The sequence below is a fragment of the Eurosta solidaginis genome, chromosome 2 (assembly GCF_040869045.1).
Source record: "Eurosta solidaginis isolate ZX-2024a chromosome 2, ASM4086904v1, whole genome shotgun sequence".
In the NCBI taxonomy this organism is placed as follows: Eukaryota; Metazoa; Arthropoda; class Insecta; order Diptera; family Tephritidae; genus Eurosta; species Eurosta solidaginis.
The window spans coordinates 93,276,443-93,301,902 of NC_090320.1; the positions used below are offsets into that span (position 1 = coordinate 93,276,443).

The 25,460-nt window shown below is 38.1% G+C and overlaps 1 protein-coding gene and 1 long non-coding RNA gene across 3 annotated transcripts; one reads left to right on the forward strand and one right to left on the reverse strand.

Annotated features, from left to right (window-relative positions):
- The first annotated feature begins 116 nt into the window (after nt 1-116).
- On the forward strand, nt 117-1,708 carry LOC137242281 (uncharacterized). Its single transcript, XR_010950169.1, has 4 exons — nt 117-268; nt 329-717; nt 792-920; nt 984-1,708. It is a non-coding gene; the product is annotated as an uncharacterized lncRNA (long non-coding RNA).
- A 3,415-nt stretch (nt 1,709-5,123) lies between these two features.
- On the reverse strand, nt 5,124-6,660 carry LOC137242282 (uncharacterized). 2 transcript variants are annotated; one of them, XM_067769628.1, is made up of 5 exons: nt 6,473-6,660; nt 6,270-6,407; nt 6,103-6,204; nt 5,856-6,031; nt 5,124-5,304 (listed from the first exon to the last, which is right to left on the reverse strand). In XM_067769628.1, the coding sequence occupies exons 1-5, from the start codon at nt 6,511-6,513 to the stop codon at nt 5,282-5,284; spliced, it is 480 nt and encodes a 159-aa protein (XP_067625729.1). In that variant the 5' UTR covers nt 6,514-6,660; the 3' UTR covers nt 5,124-5,281. The 2 variants fall into 2 exon arrangements, with proteins under 2 accessions (XP_067625729.1, XP_067625728.1); XM_067769627.1 differs by lacking the exon at nt 5,124-5,304 and having other exon boundaries at nt 5,730-6,031.
- Between the last annotated feature and the right edge of the window lie 18,800 nt (nt 6,661-25,460).

Consider the following 25,460-nt stretch of genomic DNA (forward strand, 5'->3'; position numbering starts at 1 on the left):
CGAAAACTAAAATAGAAAATTAACTGGTAAATGTTAGTTTTCTGCCCATAGATGAATCTTTGCCGCTCACGAAATTATTCTTTCACACCGACGCAGCACACGCAGTTGGCAAAATTCCAATTAATACAATTAACATTGATTTAATGTCAATATTTGGCCATAAATTATATGGTCCAAAGGGTATTTGGGCACTTTATATACAGAGTGGATCTGGACAAGATCGTGGTATACGTAGTGGTAATGTACCTGTACTGATTTGGTGCTGCATGTAGGCTATTTGCCTTAACAATTTGTAGTTATCTTTCTGATATTTGTTTTGGTTTTTAAGGAAAACGTGACCTACTGGCCGAATTGTATTCGGATTTAAGCCCAAAATATATTGGATTTACAACACCGCCAACAGGAACTGGTGCTGCATATAACGGTAGCGAAAGTGATGGGGGACTTCAAAAAAGAAGTACACGGCGCCGCGAATTGCTTATATATACTACAAGTCCAGATATAGGCGGTAGCGATAGTGAACTTTTGACTGATGCAACGACTACGAGACGTACACGTAACCAGGCAATATCGCCTTCACCGACTACATTAGCTGTAGCAAGTAAAAAGTTTATAAGTCCTATTGAGAAATTACTTGTGCGAAATTGTGAGACACAAAAGTAGTCCGTAAATGGATTAAATCGCATTGGACTTTTTGCTATAAAAGATATACCAGCGGTAAGAGCGCTTATCTCTAGCTTCAAATATATATTAAGAGTGTTAAAAGTTATTGTTTAAAATTTATTTTGTAGGACACAGAGCTTACCTTCAATTATCATTGGGATGATCTGTTGGGTAATGAGATAAAAGTTTGTTTATGTGGTGCTGTTAAATGCGCTGGTGAAATTGGTGGCAAAACAAAAGAAGAAAGACCTTTTAAAGTGAGTGGTAACACAAAATTGCATAAATAATAAAAAAAGATAATATTCATTTTGGTTTTACAGGAGCATTCCACTATAACGGACGTCAGTAAGACAAAATCAGTTCATTAACGTAAAAGAAAACCCCTAAAAAGGCTGCGAAATCGCGTTGAGGAAGATAGTGGAAAAAAGATAATAAAAAACGTTCGGTAATTGTGCAGTTTAGGGGCCCCACCCTAAAATTTGTCCTTTTTTTTGAGTGAGGTATCAAAAGACGCGTATTCACGTCTAGATCAATAATCTGAAAGCGGAAGTTAACTTTTTTTACCCGTTCAAAAGATAATAACGAAAAACCGCCACGGTGATGCACAATTTTTTTTGTGGGTACAACAGAACAACAACCATATGCAAATCGCCAACTTCAACTGCAAATATCTCCGGACAGAGATACAATTTTTCTTTTCCGCCTTCGGATTATTGTTCTCGAGATTAATACGCGTCTTTTGATACCTCACTCAAAAATCTTGGCCCAACTTTAGGGTTGGGCCCCCAAACTGCACTACTACCAAACGTTCTTTGGTTAACGTGAAGATGGCTGAAGAAGTTCCAAATGCAACTAATACAAGCAGTGAAATGACAAATTTGGAAAAGCAAATTGAGGACAACACTACTGAAACGCCTACCGCTCATGACGAAAGGAATTATAATGCTGGTGTAAAGCCATAAAATTGCTGATGCGATGGAAAACATGAAATTGTACCTAGTATGAAGATTAATGAAAATGCAAGCTTACTATGTAGTAGGGCATGTTTTTCTAACAAAAAATTTAAAAATTTGAAATATTTAACGAGCTCGAGGCCATATACATATATATTCAGATTAAAACCAGGATAGATTTTATATATATGTATATATATTAAATTTTATTTAGTCGATATTTCGACCTCAATCTGAGGTCATTCTCAAGACTGTAAAAAACAAACACGAAACATTAAAATCATAAAACATATAAAAACCTATTTATAAACTTACACTCTTGGGTGTAGCTTGTCGACTAATTTTACAATATTAAACATAAGTACAAGAAGGCAATAGAACCGAAAAAGTAAACATCAAAAAATATACAGTAATGGTAAACAAATTTTTACACAAACAGCAATACATTAAACTAACTAAATAATAGGCGAAACTCTCATAGTGTTCTCCTGTTGCTCCTGTTGATCAGTTGGCGGTATGCCGACACGCATTTTTGGACCATCCAAGACATGGAACAGCAAGAAATTGAGAGAAATAACTTTACTTCACTAATAAGGGATCACTTAAAAAAACCGAAAATCAGTGAGCGTGACAGATTTATGTTAGATACCCTACAATCGGCAAAGATGGTCCTTAAGAAGAACAACGACTTATTGGTTCTGAATGTCGACAAAGGTAATGTTACAGTCTTGATGAAAAAATCTGATTATGAAATGAAGGTGCAGCAAATGGTTAAAGACATTTCTGCATATCGCATTTTGAAGCGTGACCCTACCAATAAGTTACAAGAAAAAAAAAAATGAAATTGTTGAGAAATTATTCAAGAATAAAATGATAGATACAAAAGAGAGATATAAACTTTTGAGTAAAACGGCTAACGAGCCAAGATTATATGGTCTCCCAAAGATCCACAAGGAAGGAGTTCCCCTAAGACCCATTTGTTCGTCTGTTAACTCCCCTTCGTACAGTTTATGTAAATATGTTGTTAACGTCCTCAAAAATATTACGAAATCATCAAAATATAATGTCAAAGACGCTATTGAATTCAAAAATAAAATAAAAGACACTCACATATTTGACGATGAGAGTCTAGTATCATTCGATGTTGTTTCCCTATATCTCAGTATTCCTGTGGATCATGCTTTGGAAATTATATCATCCAAATGGAATCTGATAGAACCCCATACAACTCTGACCAAAGAACTGTTTTTGGGAGTCGTACGTTTTTGTATTAAATAAAATAGGTATTTTAAAGTCAACAATAAAATATATGAGCAGCGTGTAGGAATGCCGATGGGGTCACCGGCATCGCCGGTTATAGCAAACATAGTAATGGAGGAATTGTTAACAAAATTTGAAGAGGATGCGTCTCAAAAGCCCTGTTTGCTAACAAAATATGTTGACGATCTGTTTGCCATTGTGAAAACGAATGCAGTGGAAGACATGATAAATCTATTAAACAGCTACAATCGAACTATCAAGTTTACATTTGAAATTGAAAAAGATGGATTACTACCATATCTAGATACGCTGGTAATAAGAAAGTATAATAAGTTATCCTTTGATTGGTACAAAAGACCCACTGCATCGGGCAGATTGATCAATTTTTATTCGAAGCACGACAAATCAACCATAGTCAACACAGCGAAAAACTTTATCAAGAGAGTTTTATCAATCAGTGATACGATATACCATGGCAAAAATATAGAAACCATTACGAAAATTCTGAAAGACAACGATTTTCCTTTAGGTCTAATAAGAGGCTATATTCACGACCATTTTACAAAAGCTAACACCAATCAAACCTTTAATGATAAAACTAATTCTATATATGTATATAAAAAGAAGTGTACATTTTGATTGTCACTCCATAACTCGAGAACGGATAGAAAGATTGCCATGAAATTTTTAGGAAAGATACAGGAAGGAGAGATGATGGTTAGTTGATTTTGAAATCCCAAATCGGTTTAGCCATTCTTGAGTTATGATTATTTTTTAGAAAAATCTAATATATAAAATTCTTCTGTCACGGTTCAGAGGCTTAACTCCTCCGAAACGGTTGAACCGATTCTCATGAAATTTTGTGAGCATATTGGGTAGGTCTGAGAATCGGCCAACGTCTACCTTTTTTCGCTACGTGCCTAGGGTCTTGAGATCAAAACGTGTACCCCTAGAATGTGTTTATACAATATGGATATCAAATGAAAGCTGTTGATGTGTGCTATAGTACAGGATAATTTTCATACCCCTGGGTGACTAGGGTCTCGAGATATAGGCCAAAACGTGGACCCGGGTACCCCTAGAATGTGTTTACACAATATGGATATCAAATGAAAGCTGTTGATGAGTGCTATAGTACAGGATAATTTTCATACAACTGGGAGGCTAAGGTCTCGAGATATAGCCCAAAACGTGGACCCGGGTACCCCTAGAATGTGTGTGTATTATGGATATCAAATGAAAGCTGTTGCTGAGAGCTCTGAAGTTCATTGTGATATTTGATTTAGTCGCATCAACCTGGCAAAGCTGATAAATATGCACGCGAAGCCGAAATAAAGACAAGAATTAATAATACCCACATACCTATTTACATACGTCCTATTTGATTTGCCTGAAATTTCGTATATGAATTTGCCTATATTAGTATTTACGATGCTTTTTTCGGGGAAGTATACCAGAGACGGACTGGGACTGGGATTAGGACTAGGACTGGGACTGAGACTGAGACTCGGAATGGAACTGGAACAAAATACATACCACCCTCTGGGACTGGCAATAAGAGATGAAGAAGAAGGAGAAAAACTTGAGAAAAGAGAGGAGACTGAGAAAGAGATAGAATGAGACGAAGATGGAGATAAAGCGAAAAATACGGAGGGAGGAGTGAATAAAAAGATTAGGAAAAAGTGTAGAGGGGTAGGGCAGAGTTAGACGGAAAAAGCTTATTAAAATGTATGCAGATAGGCCAAATTTAGGGCAGAAAAACGTCTGCCGGGTCTGCTTGTAATATGTAAAACATAATTGTCTATCAAATTTTTCTCTTGGTGGCCCTGATAAGGGCCGTTTTGCGTAGGTATAATTGATTCGCAATTTTTTCTCTTTGGTGGTTAGTGGTAGCCCTGATAAGGGCCGTTTTTCGTATATATAGTTTTTCAATCACATTTTGGAATCATATTTGAATCAAATGTGTTTACTTTGGGTGATCAAAAATTTATAATAATTTTTCATTCTGCTTTCTGAATCTTGTATGAATATGTATGTTGACTGAATAATGAATTTTATACTTGTTGAAATTTTACTTTTCATTAAAAATCTTTTTTTTTCGCATACACATATTTTTTCATGAAGCTAAAAAAAAATATATAAAAATTTTATTATTTATGCAGAAGATATTCATTATTCAAGACAAAAATAATGTAATGCTGCTTGTGAACGAAGATTTCCCCAACCATTTCTCTCCTTCAGCTTCCCAGAAAATACATAATGATTGGACAATACATAGGTTGTGAGCTATTTGAACCCCAGGTAAGTGAAACTATCTTGACATACCTGGATACGGCTTCAACATCCCGCAGTCGCAGGTGTATATCGGTCAAGTTTGTTTGCGAGTTAGCTGTGGTTCGACTAGCTCACTTTTGCATGCTTTCTTCCCCTGATGAAATAAGATTATTATGTAGTATCCTATTTTGAATGAGATATGAAGAATAAATGCATTATAATGGCATTCCAAAATGATTCAAAAATCTCAACCAAAACGATTGAAATATATTCACGAATATGATCAGAAAATGACTGTGAAAAGCAGTCAAATATTACTCTAAAACTATTAAAGCTCAATTTTACAATGATATCAAATATGAATAAAAAGCGTTTCGAAATAGGAATCATAAATGATTATTCAAGAATAATCACATTTATGGTACATTTTTCTCTAGACGATACGTTAATTTTCGAACAGAAAATGCTTTTAAATTTGAACGTTTTTAATCATCTTGGGGTATGATATTTAAATATTTTTTGATCAAAAATTTCAATAAATACTGGGTGGGAACTATTTTGTTTTAATTTGTAATGTTGAATACATAAATGGTTTTAAGCCCAATCCCAAGTTCTATGCACAAATAAAAGCTATGGTACTTTACTCCTAAGTTCTACGCATGCCAATTAGTATATATACAATACAAGGTAACGGAAAACACTTACCACGTAGCAACATCTTCTGCATCTGTCCTTCTGTAAAAACAGACTCCACGGCAGACATTACGATGGCCGTGTTGGCAATATTTCCTTTCAATTTTTCATTCTCCTCACGTAGCTTAAGATTTTCCACCCTCAAGCGGGTAATTTCTGATTCCATTGCACACTGGAGTAATATTTCACTAAATAAATTAAATTTATATGAGGTATTAGAAAGACTAAAATGTAAAGTGAATAAACTACGGGAACTTACTGCGTCTGGGTTTCACAGCTTATTTGTTGAACATCATGTATATCCGTTTGTGTGCTGCAGTTTTTCCGTGCCAAGTATTGGCTTTTCGCTCCAAACGTGTCACTTAAACAAAAAAAACCAAACATGTAGAAGGGACTTTATCAAATAACTTGCATATATTATCTTACTTTTCTTTCATATTAGAGATGAAAGGTTCACTTTGTAGCGGCGAAAGTATTGTCCGAAATTTTGGTAGATCACCGTAGGAATTACGGTTGGGGACGACGAGACAACTTTCGTTTTTAACAAACTCTTGATTAGTACTCCTAAGTCATAAATAAAATTATATTTCATTTTTTATCTTGCACCAATCGGGAAACTGAATACTTACATAAAAGCCGGTAAATATAGCGACGGAGTGGAGTTGGGCATCAAATTTACTCTTTGCGCTCCCACAATTAGGTCAGAGGCTTGAAAATGGAGCGAGCAAATGAAGCCGTTTTGCGGAAACTTAACGCCACAAGCCTTTTCCCAATTTTTTCTCTTCCTTGGATCTTGCGGGACTGTGAAAAGCTTCACACCCGCTTTCTCCCTTCTAATATTTGTTATGGAAACGCATTTACATTGGAATCAGTAAGGAAGGCGGTCGGCATGATGTGTTGGTGCACAGTGGCTAGTCATTGTCGGCTGGGGCGGGTCCTTGCCAACCTTACTGTTCCTGCGCCATAAGCAGAGAAAATGGTCATATCATGCCTATCAAAACTGAAAGCTGTCAAAATCAAAAAACCCTGACTGAAGCGCAGAGACCGACTCAAAACGCTTATATATTCAAAAGAAAACAACATCCGGCCGAACCGGATGTCACGGACAGACCGTTAAACATTCAAATTCAAATTCAAAAAAAACTGTCAAAAAAAGAAACTAACTAACGATCAAAAAAAAACTAACCGAACCGGAAACGACCGGTTACTAAATCTGAAAAATCAAAGAGAGAGAAAAAAGCTGAAAAATAAAAATACAAATAAAAGGGCCGAATATATAGAGGGGCGCCACGGGTGGCGTTGCGACGCCCGGTGCTTGTCCCACCCTCAAATCCATGGCCACCGACGCACCTGAATTTCGGTGGCCCCTTACCTGCATGCCTACCTAGTGCCTTCTAAATAACGTAGACGCCAGCATTCCCATTTAGATTACAAAATTTATTCACAAGTCATTATTAAGACAGAGGTATACTAGAAATACACAAATGTTGAAATATTTTCTATTATTTATAAGTTACCCTAACTACTGATTTTACATTTTGGTGCTTTACGCACTTTTATTAAAGGAAAAAAAAATCTCAAAATAATTAAATAAAATTGAAAAATTTCCTCAAAATTGCTGGTATGTATAAATATGCAAAAGGCTCCAAAGAAATAAAATACCATATCAGAGGTTTAGGTTAACTACCGAACGCAAAACTATTAGAGCCAAAAAAAAATTTACTTTGAATTCCTTTCTTTTCTTTTCATAACCTGTTCTTAGTTATTTAGTTTAAGTTTAGCTAGTTGTATTACCCTTTCCAATTGCTATTCATTTATAATTGCCTTTTGGTTTTGTTAATAATTCATTGTATTTATGAGGTTTTATCTCATTTTATTTTATTGATTTATTGTATTTATTTACGTATTAAGGTATTTATTGTCTTATTTATTTACTCTATTTATTTATTTCGCTTTAATTGATTTTAATGTAGTTTTATTCTAATTTACTTTAACCTGATTTTATTTTAAATTATATTGGTTAATTCGTTTATATACGCGCGCTGATTTTAGGTTTATAATTTATTTTCTTTTTCTTTTATATGTATGTATATATATATGCATTTCGTTTGCTCATATACTAGTAGACATACTTACATTCTTGCAAGTTGTATGAAAGCTTGCTGACATTTAACTTTCTTAAATTTATGTATAGGTAGGTATGTCTTATAATATACTATTTCCGTGTATTAATAAAGTCATTTTAGTATCTGTTGTAAAGTTAGCTTATTTTTAACTTTATCTTCTTTATTTAATTGTGTTCTTTTAATAATTTGTTACCGCTTTTGAATATATATATAATAATATAGTTAGATTTACAACAAATTCAACTCCTACGCACCTTTTTTATTTTTGTATGTATGTTTGTATATTTTAATTACGTTACGCCTTCACTTATTGATTTCTGAACTTATCGGATCTAATGCAAATTGATGCAATTGATTTAACTCAAATTTCCGTAAATACTTATTTACTCTGGTTGTTGTATGTTATCTTTATATATGCATATTAGTTGCATTTGCTACTATATATGTATGTATGTATGTATAGATTTTTGTTTGCTTACATTTGCACACTTAAACGCTAGAATATTGTTTTCGAACTGTCGCTATACTTGTGCTTTTGCTTTGCCATTTCATTGTACAATTATGCATGTTTATGCTATATACTACACATTTTCTTACTGCTCCTCCTATTCCTGCTCCCTACAGTTGTATGTATTATATATTAATGTAATTACTAGCATTATTTAATTAGATTGTGTTCAATTAAGTTAAGTATAATTTTCTTCTTTTTGCCAACTTCTAAGCTTTCTAATTCAAAAATTCCATTTTCTGTTTATTATTATTACTTGTGTTTTGGAACGAACTCACCCAAGTCAGGTTGCAGGCCATTGGTGTTGGCTCTGCCGTTGTCGCTGTCGTTGCAGGTTGGTGTTGGTACTGTTCGTGGTTGTTGCGCTCTGGTCCGAGGTGATCAAATGAACCTGGTGGCAATATAACTTCGTGTTGACCTTTACGATCTTGATGACTTGGTGCTAATTTTGGGCGTTCGTGGTGTTACGCTGCCGCGTACTGCTGCCGTTTCTTGACTGTCCTTATGTTACTACGAAAAACAATTGCGTGGTTGCGGTTGACTAAGATTGGTCCTTTGGTGTGGATTAGTTGCTTTGCTTTATATACGTGTGTTTTTATGCTTGGTGACGATGATTTGATACTGTCACCGGAGACTGATCATTTCAAGTAATTTTAATAAAACTTTGCAGATGTAAACAAAGCCAGGTGTTGAGCCTGCAATCGTCAGAATGTTTTATAGGTATAAGTATGTAACTTTTTCACAAAATTTGGATGGACATCCCCACAGTAATAATGTATGTTTGTTAAGGTTTATCACACAACGATTAAGCTATTTTATTAAGTTGCTCCACTTTCAGCCCAAACAGAAGTCAATGATCTATGAAATTCTATACATTAGTTCCTTCCAAATAACCATAATACGTAATTCTTCCAACTGCAATTCCAGTCCGGTTATAGCATTTATTGTACACCGATGAGAATAAACTGTCTGTATGCGCTTCACGTTCAACCGTCCCTTTTGTTGCTTTTTCTTCAAATACCTTTCAACGAATTTATCGAAATTGTAGTAATAGTATTTTTAAAATAATACTTCCATTATTTTTATAATTTTGCGCCCGAATTTTAATAAAATCGGTAATTTTCTTTTTTATCAGTTTCTCTCGTTTTTTTTTCTCGTGTGTATCGGGCGGAAACTCATGGTAGCAAAAAAAAATTTTTCCTCGTGATGGCCGGTCTGTCTGTTCCCTTCTTTTCCGATATTTTTCATCGCAACCTTTGCCACATCGCTAGGTGTGTTCCCGTGAACACGCTCCCAAGTGGATCGCAGCCATATACCGTAGCAGCAGACCGTAACAAACCTGCTTCGCTTAGAAGGCCCGACGATGGAGCGAACAGGAAACCGGATCCGCTGTGGGAAGCCACTGCCAGGAGCCTCCAATGCCAATCAACGTGGGGCACGACTCACCCCTGAGATAAGAGTCTCAAAGTCCTACTACGAAGCTAGCCGGGCAACATAGGTCCATCAAAAAAAAGTTAAGTCAAATTTGGGAATTAATTCTGTTTCCTAGTTTAAAAGGGCTTTGCGGCAATTAGACATTTGTTATGGAGAACTCGTCAAAACTCCGAAAGGTTTTAGTGGTTATCGCCCCACAAAGGCAAGACAAAAAAAAAGTATAGACATTTTGATATGGAGAACTCGTCCAAACTCCGAAAGGCTAGTCCGCCTTAAGCGTGGACTGCCAGGGTGTTCACGGTCCTCGGTGAGTACGCGTGTGAACATCCTATGAGGTCAGTGCTCGGGGAGAATACTGGGCGAGATGTCCCCGACCGCCAAAACGCCCGGACAAAAAAAAAGGTCCAATTGGTGGGTATATATAAAAAAAAATCAAATTGTAATTTAGCAAGGAGACGTTTGCTGGTTCATTGTGAACGAATGTCCGAAGCGTGAAAGCGACCTATCAATTTCCCGTTTAGGTCCTCGAGATCATACAATGCGTTGCCTATTTTTCGAAGCACGCGACACTTCAGGTATTTGGGTAGGAATTTGGCATTAATGCCCTGTTTAAAATTACTTAAGGCAAAGTTTCTCCGAAAAACTTCCTGACCTTCCTTATAGTTGACATGTCTAGAGCGCTTGTTATAGGTGGTTACTCCCCTATCTTTGGCCTGATCTAAATTTCTGCGGATCTGCTCACGAATATTAGTCAACTTGTCAGCTCGGCTTACTACCGTAACCTGGTCTTCTCGAAGGCTGCCGAGTTTCCCTAAAATGTTGTACGTTGAGGCATGCTGGACCATGTTTTGGCCATATAATGCAAAGTATGGAGAACACTGAATCGCCGTATGAAAATCACTTCTCAAAACTGATAAAATTTCGGGTATATGCTTATCCCAATTAGTGTGGTCAGGTTTATCCTTCAGGAAAATCCTAATCTTAGAAACAATTTCTCTATTGACGCGTTCGGATGCGTTCGCTTGGGGAGAATATAGCCCCGTCCTCACGTGCGTCACCCCGTAATTTACTAAAAATTGGTTCATTTCCTTCGAGGCAAACTGTTTACCATTGTCACTGTGAATAAACTCAGGGACCCCTACAGCCGGAAAAATTTCTGACGCGAAGTAATTTATAACGTTAACAGTGGTAGCTCTCTGCATGGGCTTTAGCCAAACGTATTTTGAAAAATGGTCTAGTACTATGAAAAGAAATTGATTTCGCCATTTAGATCTCGGATACGGCCCTAGAAAGTCGCAATACAACCGCTGAAATGGCCTTTCGGATTCAAAGGTACTCCCTATAGGTGGTCTCGACTGCTGATTGGTGGGTTTTACCGTTTTGCAGGTGTCACAACGCTGGACGTAGTCCCTGACGTCCTTAGCCTGCTGCGGCCAGAAGTACTTCTGCCTAACACGTTCTAAGGTTTTCTGCCATCCGCCATGGTAACTCCGGTTAGCGTCATGTGCTAATCTCACTGCTTCCTCAGTCAACCCTTTTGGCAACCATAAACGCCACAGCGAGTCTTCTTCCCCTTCCAACCCCTTACGAAACTTAACTCTTTTGAAGATTACACCGTCTACCACTCGTAAATCCGGAAGTGATTCCTCGTTTTCGGTGACGGTCCGAATTAAGTCTAAATATTCGTTGCTGCTAAATTCGGGAGAGACTAAATCTATTTCTCCGGGCGTGGTAGTGAAAGTTAACTCGTCAACATCAAAACGCGACAGCGCGTCCGGTACTACATTCAGGGTGCCCTTACGATGTTCCATTCTAAAATCGTATCTTTGCAGTAAGAGTGACCATCTCGCCAACCTCCCGCTCAAGTCTTTTTGTGTCATCAACCACTTGACACTGGAGTGGTCCGTAACAATCCGAAAAGGTAATCCTTCGACATAGGGTCGGAAACGCTTCACGCTAATTATGGCTGCAAGACATTCTAGCTCGGTTACTGTATAATTGCGTTGAGCATTATTCAGCTTTTTCGACACGAACGCGATTGGATGCTCAGCGCCGTCATCATCGACCTGGAACAACACTCCGCCAACACCTATTTTGGAAGCGTCGCATTGTATTACGAATTCTTTGGAAAAGTCTGGTTGGGCCAAGACAGGCGCCGAACTCAAGGCTACTTTTAGTTTTTCGAACGCCTCTATAGCTTCAGGAGTGAGTTTAAACGGGCCTGCTGACTTGCGGAGACAGTCGGTCAAGGGACCTGCCAAGTCAGCAAAATTGGTAATAAATGCTCGGTACCAATTCGCCATGCCCACAAACCTACGCACTTGCCGAGGGGATTTAGCGATCGGGAAGTTTTGTATTGCTTCTACTTTTCCCGGATCCACTTTCAGACAGCCGCTGCCTATCAAGTACCCTAAGTAGCGTATTTCCTTCTGACAAAATTTACTTTTTTCCACATTTATTGTCAGACCTGCATCTCTCAAACAGTTCGCCACTTCCGCTAGCAATTTTAGATGATCCTCAAAATTGGTGCTACATACCATCAGATCGTCCAGGTAGACAAAGACGTTCTCTCGCAGACGCGAAGGGATCGCCTTGTCCATCAGCCTACTCATAGTCTGCGGTCCATTGCACAGACCAAATGGCATCACCTTGAAGTGGTACAGAGGCCTCCCCGGAACTGCGAATGCTGTTTTTTCCTTAGAGGACTCTGTCAATTTGATCTGGAAGAACGCGTCTTTCAGATCAATGCCACTAATAAAATGCGTGTCCTTGAGTCTGCTCAATAAGCCGTTGATATGAGGCAGGGGGTATGAATCCTTCTTAGTCACCGCGTTGACCTTTCTCGAATCTATGCACAGCCTGACTTTGCCTGGTTTCCGGACCAGTACTACAGGACTACACCACGGGGAGTTGGATTCTTCTATAACTCCTAACTGTAGTAACCTGTCTAGTTCTCTAAAAGCTTCGGCTTGCCTCGGCGGCGAAAGGGGGAAATGCTTGCTTTTTATAGGTACAGCATCACCGGTGTCGATGTGATGCTCCACTAATTTAGTTTGCCCTAGGCCTAACTTCTCGTACGAAGGAAACGTCTCGATGACTTTTCGCAATTCTGATTTCTGTTCTGGTGACAATTCATGGAGGTTAAGTTCCTCTTCCTTTTCAAGCCTAGTCTCTAAACACTCTACGCTCGGGAATATTTCGGGAGCTAACGCAAATGCTCTCCAAAAATCTATCCCGAAGTATGCTTCTTGGAGCAATGAGGGAACAAGGTAAAAACGAATAGTCTTTGTGATATTTTTAAAAGTGACCGGTAGAGATACTGAGCCTAAAATTTTTTGCTTGTTGCCGCCTGCGGTATATACGAACGCATGTAAGGGCTGATATTCGAAGCTGTTATCTTTAGGAATTCTAATCCATTTTTCCCTAAGATGGAGACGTTGGCTCCCGAGTCCAACAACCCTACAAGAAAACTATTTTTAATTTTAGCCTTTACTAGAGGCCTTTCGTCCTCTGTAAGCGTTAACGTGGTGGCTTGCAGCAGTCTACGCTCCTGTACTCTCCGGTGGTATCTCTTCCTACACTTCAAAATATTGTCCGATACCGGATATTGGTCAAAAATGGTATGTCTTATTTGTTCATACCTATGCTCCCTTTCTTCTAGGGTTGGGGAAAGTTGCGTTTGGCACGCGACATCCCTATGCTGGCGTCGCAGAATTTTGATTTGCTCGCCCATCGTGAAAGAGGACGTTCGACTCTCGGATTCAGAACTATTCGAATCGTCAGTACTATCGGGGAAGGTTATTATTACAGTCGAGGGTTCTTCTGCCAGGGTACTACTGCACCTCGGAAGCTCACCACCTCCATGCAGAGATTCGCCCTCTGGTTCAGCGCACGGGACGACGCCTCGAGCACTGGCTGATGTGGGAGCTATGAAGCCGAACGAGGTTCCCCCGCCTTCTCGCTCGGGTACTGGTTTCCCTGCCTGCGATGGTCCCTAGGGCATTTAGGAGTGAATACACCCTTATACCCACATTTAAAACAAAAAGGACTTTTTATGGGTTCCTCGCAATATATATAGGAGTGCCCCATTCCCTGGCAATTCGAACACTGGATTCCCGAGTAGTCCGGTCTTCTGCTGCGTCTATATTCCAGCGCCTCTATCTGGGGATCTATCTCGCCGTCCTCGCCGTCCATCTTCGCGTCCGGGGTTGTCACGCGTGCTTCGCTTACATGCCGTCCTGGGTAAATGGCTCCCAGCAGCTTGCTCTCTTTCAGCACTTGTTCACCTCTGCGTGCTACATCGCGTAGATCATGGAGGTTACTTACGTCCGCATTAAAAAGCATTAGCTTAAGGCCACTGTTGACGTTCCTTTTTATTATGTCAATCAGTAGAAGCTCTGACATTGGCTCCCTTAAGCGCGCGTTCAAGGAGATTATGTCCGCGTGAAACACGTCATAACACTCACTTGCCTTTTGCTTCCGCATGGAGATCTCCATCATGATCTCGTGGTCCGTTTTCAAAGTGCCAAACTCTCTTTTTAACGAGTAGCACAAAAAGGCATAAGTCGCATTTGGGTTTTGTTTGGTAAATAGCCAGTACCATTCTTCGGCTCGTCCAGAAAGGAACAAGTGGAAACTGGCCATTATTTGTTCATCCGTGCATTGTGTGCGCTCACACAAGGTGTTCAGTTTAAAAAGAAAATCGGCTACGCTGCCAGTGCCGTCGAATGCGATTTTCCACTCCTGCGGTTTTACTGCTATGCTGCTTGGAGTCGGGTACATTGGCGGTACTACCGATGGCAATGGGTTACGGTCCATCCTACTTGCGTTCCTGTGTTGCTGGTGTGCTTGCTGCGTGGATTCGAGAGCGGCGTTGAGCTGGGCCATGTTGGCTCTAATTGAGCCCATCTCTCTCCGCATTTCCTCCTGCGAAGCCTGAAACAGTTGGTGTAGCACGTCCACCCACGAGCCTCCACGAGTGGCTTCGTCCTGCATTCCTAGGGTGTTCGCCTGATCACTGGTAGCGTCCCCAAAATTTCCAACCTCTTGATTTGGTGGTAAGGCACCAGCTCCATCTGGTGCATAGTTCGACACATTGGTCATTAGCCCCGAGATGTTATGTGTGTTTAGCAGCGATGCATTCAAATTGCTGGTGCTTACAGGTATGTCCAATTTGTCGCGGTCGTCGTTCCGGTTTGAGCCTATATGAGTCCCCGCGGGATTTCCGTAGGACCCCCCTACTGGGGTATGCACCACCAAAGGACGCCTAGCTTTCGAAAAAGCCCCCCTATTAGCACCGCCCCGGTGCTGGTTCCCTCGAAAACTGCCCGCACTCCCGAACGGAGTGTTCCGGCCCGTTTGCCCGTAGGACTGGTCACGCGACATAATCCGTTAGAAAAAAAATTACTTTGTCAAATCCTAGTATTCGAAGAAAACTTCTGTTCCCAGAAGATGGTTTGTTGAAAGAGGGGAAAAAAAATTTATATATCTATATATAAAAAAAATTGTGCGAGAATTAATGCAATCATTTATCAATGATCGCACCAAAATAGAAAAAAATTTCAAAAGCTGAAAAGAAAACGGTTATTATATATAAATTTTATATGAACAATGTAGGTGGTGACGGGAACGCTGACATCTCATCATCAGAAGGCAGTAGGCCAGGCAAAAAAAAAATTTTTTTTGGTACAACACATTCATACTTGGCCCTAGTGCTCCCAACCGCAATCGAGGGGGGGTCTTAAGGCCCCCTCCGAGATAGGTTGGGCCCACTAGGGTCCGTTCCAGGTACCCACGGGTTGGTCTCAACACGCCCAGCCGCAACACAGGGGCAGTCTCCAGGGGCTTGCCCCTGGGACTGGTTGGGGGTGTTGAGGCCTCACGTCCATTCTCCCTGGACACCCCTCCTGCCTCCGCCGCAATGGGTGGAGCGGTTTCGAAACCGCTCCCCAGTCTGGTGGGGACAGGAAGGAGTGCCACTCGGAATCCCAGCTCAACCCATCACCCTCCAGGTGGTATTCCAAGCTACCACCTGGGACGTGGGACGAGCTGGGGTCCTCACTACACGCACACACACATTCACCCTGGACAACACAAATTCGGCTAAAGGAACCTAAAAAAAAACTACTCTACAAAAAAAAACCCAAGTTAGCGGACATATTATTACCAGGGCCGACTAACGGACAAAACATCCGGCAAACCAAAATCCCAACTACAAAAAAAATCAAGTGCGTGCAGCACTGCCTCATCGGGTGAAATGAAAAAAAAATCCGGGGACTTGACGTAAAGTCCGTGGCTCCTTCGGCCACTGCCCCCGATGACCAGCCCGGACAACCTGATCCGTCTAACCATCCCACCGCAACGTAGGTGACAGCTTCTGTGGCTGCGCACTCGGACTGGTGGGATGGTCAACCTCACAGGTTGGCCCGACTGACCCCTGCGGCCAGCGCCTTAGGTGCCACGTTGGGCGCCATCTGTTATGGCGCCCTCAGCAACTGTCAACGATGATCACTTCGGACAACTTGATCCGTCCAACCATCCCACCGCAAAGCAGGTGGCTGCTCCTGCGGCTGCTCACCTCGGACTGGTGGGATGGTCAACTTCACAAGTTGACCCGGAATGATCAGCGCGACAGCGCCTCAGGCACCGAATCTCGTTGGGCGCCATCTGTTATGGAAACGCATTTACATTGGAATCAGTAAGGAAGGCGGTCGGCATGATGTGTTGGTGCACAGTGGCTAGTCATTGTCGGCTGGGGCGGGTCCTTGCCAACCTTACTGTTCCTGCGCCATAAGCAGAGAAAATGGTCATATCATGCCTATCAAAACTGAAAGCTGTCAAAATCAAAAAACCCTGACAGAAGCGCAGAGACCGACTCAAAACGCTTATATATTCAAAAGAAAACAACATCCGGCCGAACCGGATGTCACGGACAGACCGTTAAACATTCAAATTCAAATTCAAAAAAAACTGTCAAAAAAAAGAAACTAACTAACGGTCAAAAAAAACTAACCGAACCGGAAACGACCGGTTACTAAATCTGAAAAATCAAAGAGAGAGAAAAAAGCTGAAAAATAAAAATACAAATAAAAGGGCCGAATATATAGAGGAGCGCCACGGGTGGTGTTGCGACGCCCGGTGCTTGTCCCACCCTCAAATCCATGGCCACCGACGCACCTGAATTTCGGTGGCCCCTTACCTGCATGCCTACCTAGTGCCTTCAAAATAACGTAGACGCCAGCATTCCCATTTAGATTACAAAATTTATTCACAAGTCATTATTAAGACAGAGGTATACTAGAAATACACAAATGTTGAAATATTTTCTATTATTTATAAGTTACCCTAACTACTGATTTTACATTTTGGTGCTTTACGCACTTTTATTAAAGGAAAAAAAAATCTCAAAATAATTAAATAAAATTGAAAAATTTCCTCAAAATTGCTGGTATGTATAAATATGCAAAAGGCTCCAAAGAAATAAAATACCATATCAGAGGTTTAGGTTAACTACCGAACGCAAAACTATTAGAGCCAAAAAAAAATTTACTTTGAATTCCTTTCTTTTCTTTACATAACCTGTTCTTAGTTATTTAGTTTAAGTTTAGCTAGTTGTATTACCCTTTCCAATTGCTATTCATTTATAATTGCCTTTTGGTTTTGTTAATAATTCATTGTATTTATGAGGTTTTATCTCATTTTATTTTATTGATTTATTGTATTTATTTACGTATTAAGGTATTTATTGTCTTATTTATTTACTCTATTTATTTATTTCGCTTTAATTGATTTTAATGTAGTTTTATTCTAATTTACTTTAACCTGATTTTATTTTAAATTATATTGGTTAATTCGTTTATATACGCGCGCTGATTTTAGGTTTATAATTTATTTTCTTTTTCTTTTATATGTATGTATATATATATGCATTTCGTTTGCTCATATACTAGTAGACATACTTACATTCTTGCAAGTTGTATGAAAGCTTGCTGACATTTAACTTTCTTAAATTTATGTATAGGTAGGTATGTCTTATAATATACTATTTCCGTGTATTAATAAAGTCATTTTAGTATCTGTTGTAAAGTTAGCATATTTTTAACTTTATCTTCTTTATTTAGTTGTGTTCTTTTAATAATTTGTTACCGCTTTTGAATATATATATAATAATATAGTTAGATTTACAACAAATTCAACTCCTACGCACCTTTTTTATTTTTGTATGTATGTTTGTATATTTTAATTACGTTACGCCTTCACTTATTGATTTCTGAACTTATCTGATCTAATGCAAATTGATGCAATTGATTTAACTCAAATTTCCGTAAATACTTATTTACTCTGGTTGTTGTATGTTATCTTTATATATGCATATTAGTTGCATTTGCTACTATATATGTATGTATGTATGTATAGATTTTTGTTTGCTTACATTTGCACACTTAAACGCTAGAATATTGTTTTGGAACTGTCGCTATACTTGTGCTTTTGCTTTGCCATTTCATTGTACAATTATGCATGTTTATGCTATATACTACACATTTTCTTACTGCTCCTCCTATTCCTGCTCCCTACAGTTGTATGTATTATATATTAATGTAATTACTAGCATTATTTAATTAGATTGTGTTCAATTAAGTTAAGTATAATTTTCTTCTTTTTGCCAACTTCTAAGCTTTCTAATTCAAAAATTCCATTTTCTGTTTATTATTATTACTTGTGTTTTGGAACGAACTCACCCAAGTCAGGTTGCAGGCCATTGGTGTTGGCTCTGCCGTTGTCGCTGTCGTTGCAGGTTGGTGTTGGTACTGTTCGTGGTTGTTGCGCTCTGGTCCGAGGTGATCAAATGAACCTGGTGGCAATATAACTTCGTGTTGACCTTTACGATCTTGATGACTTGGTGCTAATTTTGGGCGTTCGTGGTGTTACGCTGCCGCGTACTGCTGCCGTTTCTTGACTGTCCTTATGTTACTACGAAAAACAATTGCGTGGTTGCGGTTGACTAAGATTGGTCCTTTGGTGTGGATTAGTTGCTTTGCTTTATATACGTGTGTTTTTATGCTTGGTGACGATGATTTGATACTGTCACCGGAGACTGATCATTTCAAGTAATTTTAATAAAACTTTGCAGATGTAAACAAAGCCAGGTGTTGAGCCTGCAATCGTCAGAATGTTTTATAGGTATAAGTATGTAACTTTTTCACAAAATTTGGATGGACATCCCCACAGTAATAATGTATGTTTGTTAAGGTTTATCACACAACGATTAAGCTATTTTATTAAGTTGCTCCACTTTCAGCCCAAACAGAAGTCAATGATCTATGAAATTCTATACATTAGTTCCTTCCAAATAACCATAATACGTAATTCTTCCAACTGCAATTCCAGTCCGGTTATTAGCATTAATTGTACACCGATGAGAATAAACTGTCTGTATGCGCTTCACGTTCAACCGTCCCTTTTGTTGCTTTTTCTTCAAATACCTTTCAACGAATTTATCGAAATTGTAGTAATAGTATTTTTAAAATAATACTTCCATTATTTTTATAATTTTGCGCACGAATTTTAATAAAATCGGTAATTTTCTTTTTTATCAGTTTCTCTCGTTTTTTTTTCTCGTGTGTATCGGGCGGAAACTCATGGTAGCAAAAAAAATTTTTCCTCGTGATGGCCGGTCTGTCTGTTCCCTTCTTTTCCGATATTTTTCATCGCAACCTTTGCCACATCGCTAGGTGTGTTCCCGTGAACACGCTCCCAAGTGGATCGCAGCCATATACCGTAGCAGCAGACCGTAACATATTGCACAAACAACACTTTCCCATATTTAAATATGCACAAAACACAAGTAAATTCTGTTTTCTTTCTTTACAAAAATTTGCAAAACATTTAAAAACCACTGCGTATTAAGAAATTTTCACATCAAAAGTAAATAAACGAAAAATGTAAACATAAACAAAGTTTGACATTTTATGACCACCTTCGAATGAAAAAACACGTAAAATGCAACTCTGATGCTTTTACCTGGTAATTGTACCATGGATAGAACGGAACTACAAAACGTCATCTTTGACTACATGTACAGTCGTGTACATTAAATTAACAAATTGTTAACAATGTCGAGTACTTTAAAAAGATTAATAAAAATAAACACATTAAAAATTTGCAATTAAATGAGATAAAATATAAATGTTTTTGTGACTGGCGTGATGCCACATTATCCGTGCATATAAATAAAAGAAAAATTACTTACCAAAAAAAAAAAAAACATGGAAATACTTAATTGAGCAAATATTATAAAGTGAAATTAACATTTGTTTAAGAAATAACTAAATAAATATGTTGACACAAAAGTAATCACAAACTAACATAAAAGCTGATATGCGTATTGAATCATGGATATATGCACATTGTTCAGAGATTAATCTAACGGAACATATATGTGATTAAATAGAAACTAGTAATACATAAACTTATAGACATATGCACATATAATCAGATTTTGCATAAAATTGGAGCAAAAAAGAATGCAAGAAACGGAACATGTAACGGGGTAGAGATTACCTCATATATAATTTACAAAGATACCTACAAAACCACTGAGGACATATAACGGAATAGAAAACATCTTTATTTTTTAATGTACAGTCATGTACAAATGACGAGTAAATATAAATTCTTTAAAATATAACGCTAAATACGAAGACGAATTGAAATTATGTGAAAGATTATACCTTACATATAAATGGTGTGACAAAGCGGTAAAATTATCATAATTTCATGATATAACGGAGTTATAAAACTGTAAAATGGAAATTATTGGAATGAATATAAATTTATGAAAATACGACACCTGTTATGACGAATATACATTTACAAAAATAAGTTTAAGTAAATATTGGCAAAAAAGCATAATATAGCAACTTTAACAAGCGCATTGCAGTGTAAATATTAGCAAATAAGCATAGCATAACAACTATAACAAGCGCATTACAATACCTTGTCTAACCTGGTTTCAACTTTACAATTAAACACATTTCTACAATTGGAATTACAATTTTACAATTAAAAAATTAATAATCTACATAAAGAAAACAAGTCACGACTGGAAATTGCCCAAAAAGCTGAATTATTTAACAAATCAACACGACACATGATGACTATATTAATATTTCTATTACAATGGGAGGATGCCTGAAGCCACTGGCTTGGGCATGATGGGGGTACCACTTGCTGGATGGAGTGAAATTATGATACATACATAAAAATATAATTCAGGAGTAATTGCAAATCTTGAAAAAGCACATGGCAACAAGCCATATATTTAGCGGTTAAAAGGAAACAATTTGTGCTACGGGTTTTTACTTTGCGACATATGTTAGCTGCTTATGCACGTCTAAATGTTGCAAGTATATTATCCTTATACGTTGGTTAACCTGGCGATTTAAGAGGCAATTTCAGGGTCCTCTTGCCATTTATTGGAATTGAAAGATTCAATTCCCAAAACAGGAAAAAAATAAATAAAATTGTTGGATTACGTGTTCCATTTTCTTCATGCTGGAGTACTCTAACAATACTCCTTTGCAATGCGTTTGCGGACCACCATCAGGCGATCATAGCTCGTTTTTTAACGACAGTGATCACGACACGATGACGATCGAACAGAGTTGCCAAAAGTAAAATATTGCATGCAAATAACTTATAATAAAATTTTACTTTGGCAACTCTGATAAAATGCAACATGCGCACTGGTTTTATGTATACATACTATAGTATGTATAGAGAAATATTAGTTTCTTTATTCACGCAAATGCTAAATAACATAAGAATATTCGTAGCATAAAATATAAAAGTTGTATTGCCCCTCTTCATTTACTTTCATTTTAAATTAAATTCACTTTGATAATTCTTTCCGACACAATTCCTCTTTAGTACTTTGGCACAGGCATGCTTAACCAACGAACCGATATCATTTCGTTACGATAATTAACGTTAATAAACGAAACAAAGTCATTTCGTTTCGTTTATTAACGTTAAGAACGTCAAATTAACGAAGTGATTTTGCTCCGTTTTCTGCCATATCAAAACGAAATCAAATCGTTTATGTTGATTATTAATTTCAAACTATGCTGGCAAAGCTGATTGATGGCGGAGTCATTAAAGGTGAAGGCATTAGCCAAGCTGATTGCAACTTTTCTCATGAATTTTGACAGTACGAACATTTCTCAGAGTATTTTGACATTACCACCAACGAATTACACAAACAAATTACATGGAGTTCGTGTGTATGTCCGCTCGCTGTTGGCACCTTACTGGCTTCACCATGGCTATAGCATTGCCAGCACAATTCAAACTTTAAGTATCACGTTTTTGTTAACGTTTTTACCGTTAACGAAAGCTTTTCGTTTCGGTTAAAAACGAGATACAATTTATCTTGATAATTTCTTTATCGATAATATTTCGAAGTGTTTCAACGGAAACGGTGGAAATTTTTTGATAAACGATTAGCTTAACGTTAAGGTGCATCCCTGCTTTGGCATATGATCCTCTGTGGGTGCTCTATAGAGTACTACAGTGAAAGTACTTTGGAAAGTACTCTCACGTATGTACTCTATGGAATACTGACAAACAAAGCGAGAGTGGGATCACCTACTCCTCTCCTAGGACATCGCAATGTTAATTGGAGCACATTTTTTGTATGAATACAGATTAGATTTTGAGCAGTCCTATACTCCCAAAGGAGTATTCCTTACATTATTTATAGAGTACTCGCGTTTTTTGAAGGGATGTTAGGTGAATGGAACGTAGAGAAAGCGTAAAACTTTGCAACTTTTGTGTGTTGTGGGAGCGTCGTGCGCTAAATTATGTAAAATTTTACCACCACCTCAGTGCATAATTGCCAATGCATCGGGTGCATTTTGCGTTTGCCATCTCCTGTTGACAATCTCTATGCCTGTACAATGAAACGAGTAAAATCAGCTGATGAGATGAGCCACCTACACCATTGAGCCAGGGGTTATTGAAAATTCGTCAATGTCCTGGGAATTTTTGGCGATGCCACCCGCATGAAACTAACAAAATTTTGTTTTAACCACCCCAGGCAGACATGAGTGAGGGGTGAATCCTAACCTTTTCCCTATCACTAGCCAACTGGTGCGTTCCAAGGGTGAATCTCCCAAGTGGACCATAACAGGATCAGAATTTAAAAATTTGCGCAATTTCCACTGTACACTTTAAAATTCACAGAGAGAGAATACAGCCCCATATAGATATCAGGATCACAGAACACAAATCACAACAAAACCAAAATTATCGGCAGGCATGTCAAAAGACCCGTATTGGCCATAGTATTTTTGCCCACAACATTTTTCTGCGTTGGCGGCCTTTGCCCGCGCTTATAAAAATTACCCTGGCCGGTCCACCAGTGGGGTGGGATCAAAATTAAATACGTGCAAAATTCCTCTGTACCTACACACAAGTTTTTTCAGTGAACAGCAACATTACAACAACTACATGAAAGTTGCCAACGTCAACTGCAAATATCTCCGCACAGAGATACAATTTTTCTTTTCCGCCTTCGGATTATTGTTGTGGGGCCAATACGCGTCTTTTGACGCGTCTATCGAAATTTTTGGTAACGTATTAGCAGTCGACCCGTGTTCTAGACTATTGGCAAGTTATATTTATTTATTTATTTATTTATCAGTCTACAAATTAAACAATTACACAGACCAAATATACCGGCACTTAAATCTCAGATGTAATACATGATATATACAACATAAGCAGTCATCAATTCTAAAGTAATATTTAAACAGTATTGAACCAAACGCTTGACAATTTCAATGAAAGACTTAGAAGTAAGCAAAAGATAAAATGTTGTAAATGTGTTAAAATGTACTCATGAAGGAGCTAGTAAATAATAATTTATGAAATTGACAATAAAGCAAATTAATAGTAGATAAATATATACAGAATAGAATTTATACAGAATTTCATTACATATAAAAATAATGATCACTACACAATTTCGCAAACAAGTTTCAAGTAACTGGTACTTCAAATTTGAAACAGAGGGTTGAACAGTATATCACGGTTTAGCGTTCTTTGCTTCATTTCGAATTACAAATTTAATGTAGTTAAAAGGTATTTTTTAATACCAAGAAACGAGTCGCTGACGTCTAAATTTTTACAGTGTTTATTAAAATCACGACATAAACAGTGAAGTGGTTCGTGCATTTCATAATTCGACCTGCATGTAGCTACAAAAATTGATTGAAAATGTCTAGATGGCCTAATAGGAACGTTAAACTTAATTTCGCCAAGCAAAAATGGACTATTTATTGACCCTCTTATTAATTTAACAATAAATAAGACGCCAAGCATCTCCCTGCGGCTTTGCAATTTGGGCAGCTGTATTAGTTTTAACCGGCTGCAATAGGGGGAAGATTTTTAGAAGGGGCCCATGGTAAGGATCCCATGGTAATGTCAGAGATAAAATATTTATGGATCTCATTCCCGGTTTTTTAGGGACCCGTTGTCATTTTTATCTTTTTCGTTAATATCTTTTGAACGAGTTATTTTCCACCTTCGGTTTATTATTACTGATATCAATACGCGCTTTCGACACCTCTCTCGATATTTTTGAACGCGCATTAGCAGTCGACCCGTGTTCTAGACTTTTACCAATTTAGGCAAGGTGCACACGAGGCTACGCGTCATAGATGCGTACAAGATATTTCATATAGCTACAATTTCTCTACACCTCAAGATCTGCACACTAAGCTACTTTCGAACGTCGCTACTAAAAGCAAACAATTATAGAAAAAAATAAAAATTAAATTTCTTCAGCTATATCCGTCCCCGAAACGAAAGGAAAATAGGTATTAAAAGTTGTTTGTATCCCCGTGTCTTTGTAAATTATGAAAGGCAATTTTAAACCACCGCGGACTAGAGAAAAGGGTGATTTCTAGTTTCCAACACTTTTAAGCCTTGTGGTGTTAAAACCCTTTTTCGCTTTGGTAATATACTTTTCACGCACTTTTATGAACTGCAGTCATATTTTTTAACTAATTACACAAATTTGCATACAAAAAAATGTAAACAAACATCTTGTTCTTTTTTTTTTTTTTTTGCAAGCGTACGTACGCTCAGCGGCCAAAATTGTTGTACGCTTAGCTACACGAAAATCTAATGCTTTGTCGCTTTCATGCAGCTGACGCCTCGTATGCAGCTCTCCATTCAAATACATGAGTTCGGCATCAAAGCGTACAAATTTCGCCTTCAGCGTCTATGACGCGTAGCCTCGTGTGCACCTTGCCTTATATGTATGTCAGTGAGAAAATATTTTTCAAACGCCACGCAAACAAAGCAGTCATTGTATAACAGAGTGTACACTGGCTTTCAAGAAAATTTACGAAGTTTTTATCAGTGACATCACAGTTTTGCTTGGCAGGATCAGAATTTTAAAATTAACACAATTTCAAGTTTCACTCACATTTAGAGTATCTAGCACCAATAATGACAACCGTGTATGCAATGTGTTTAGTACAT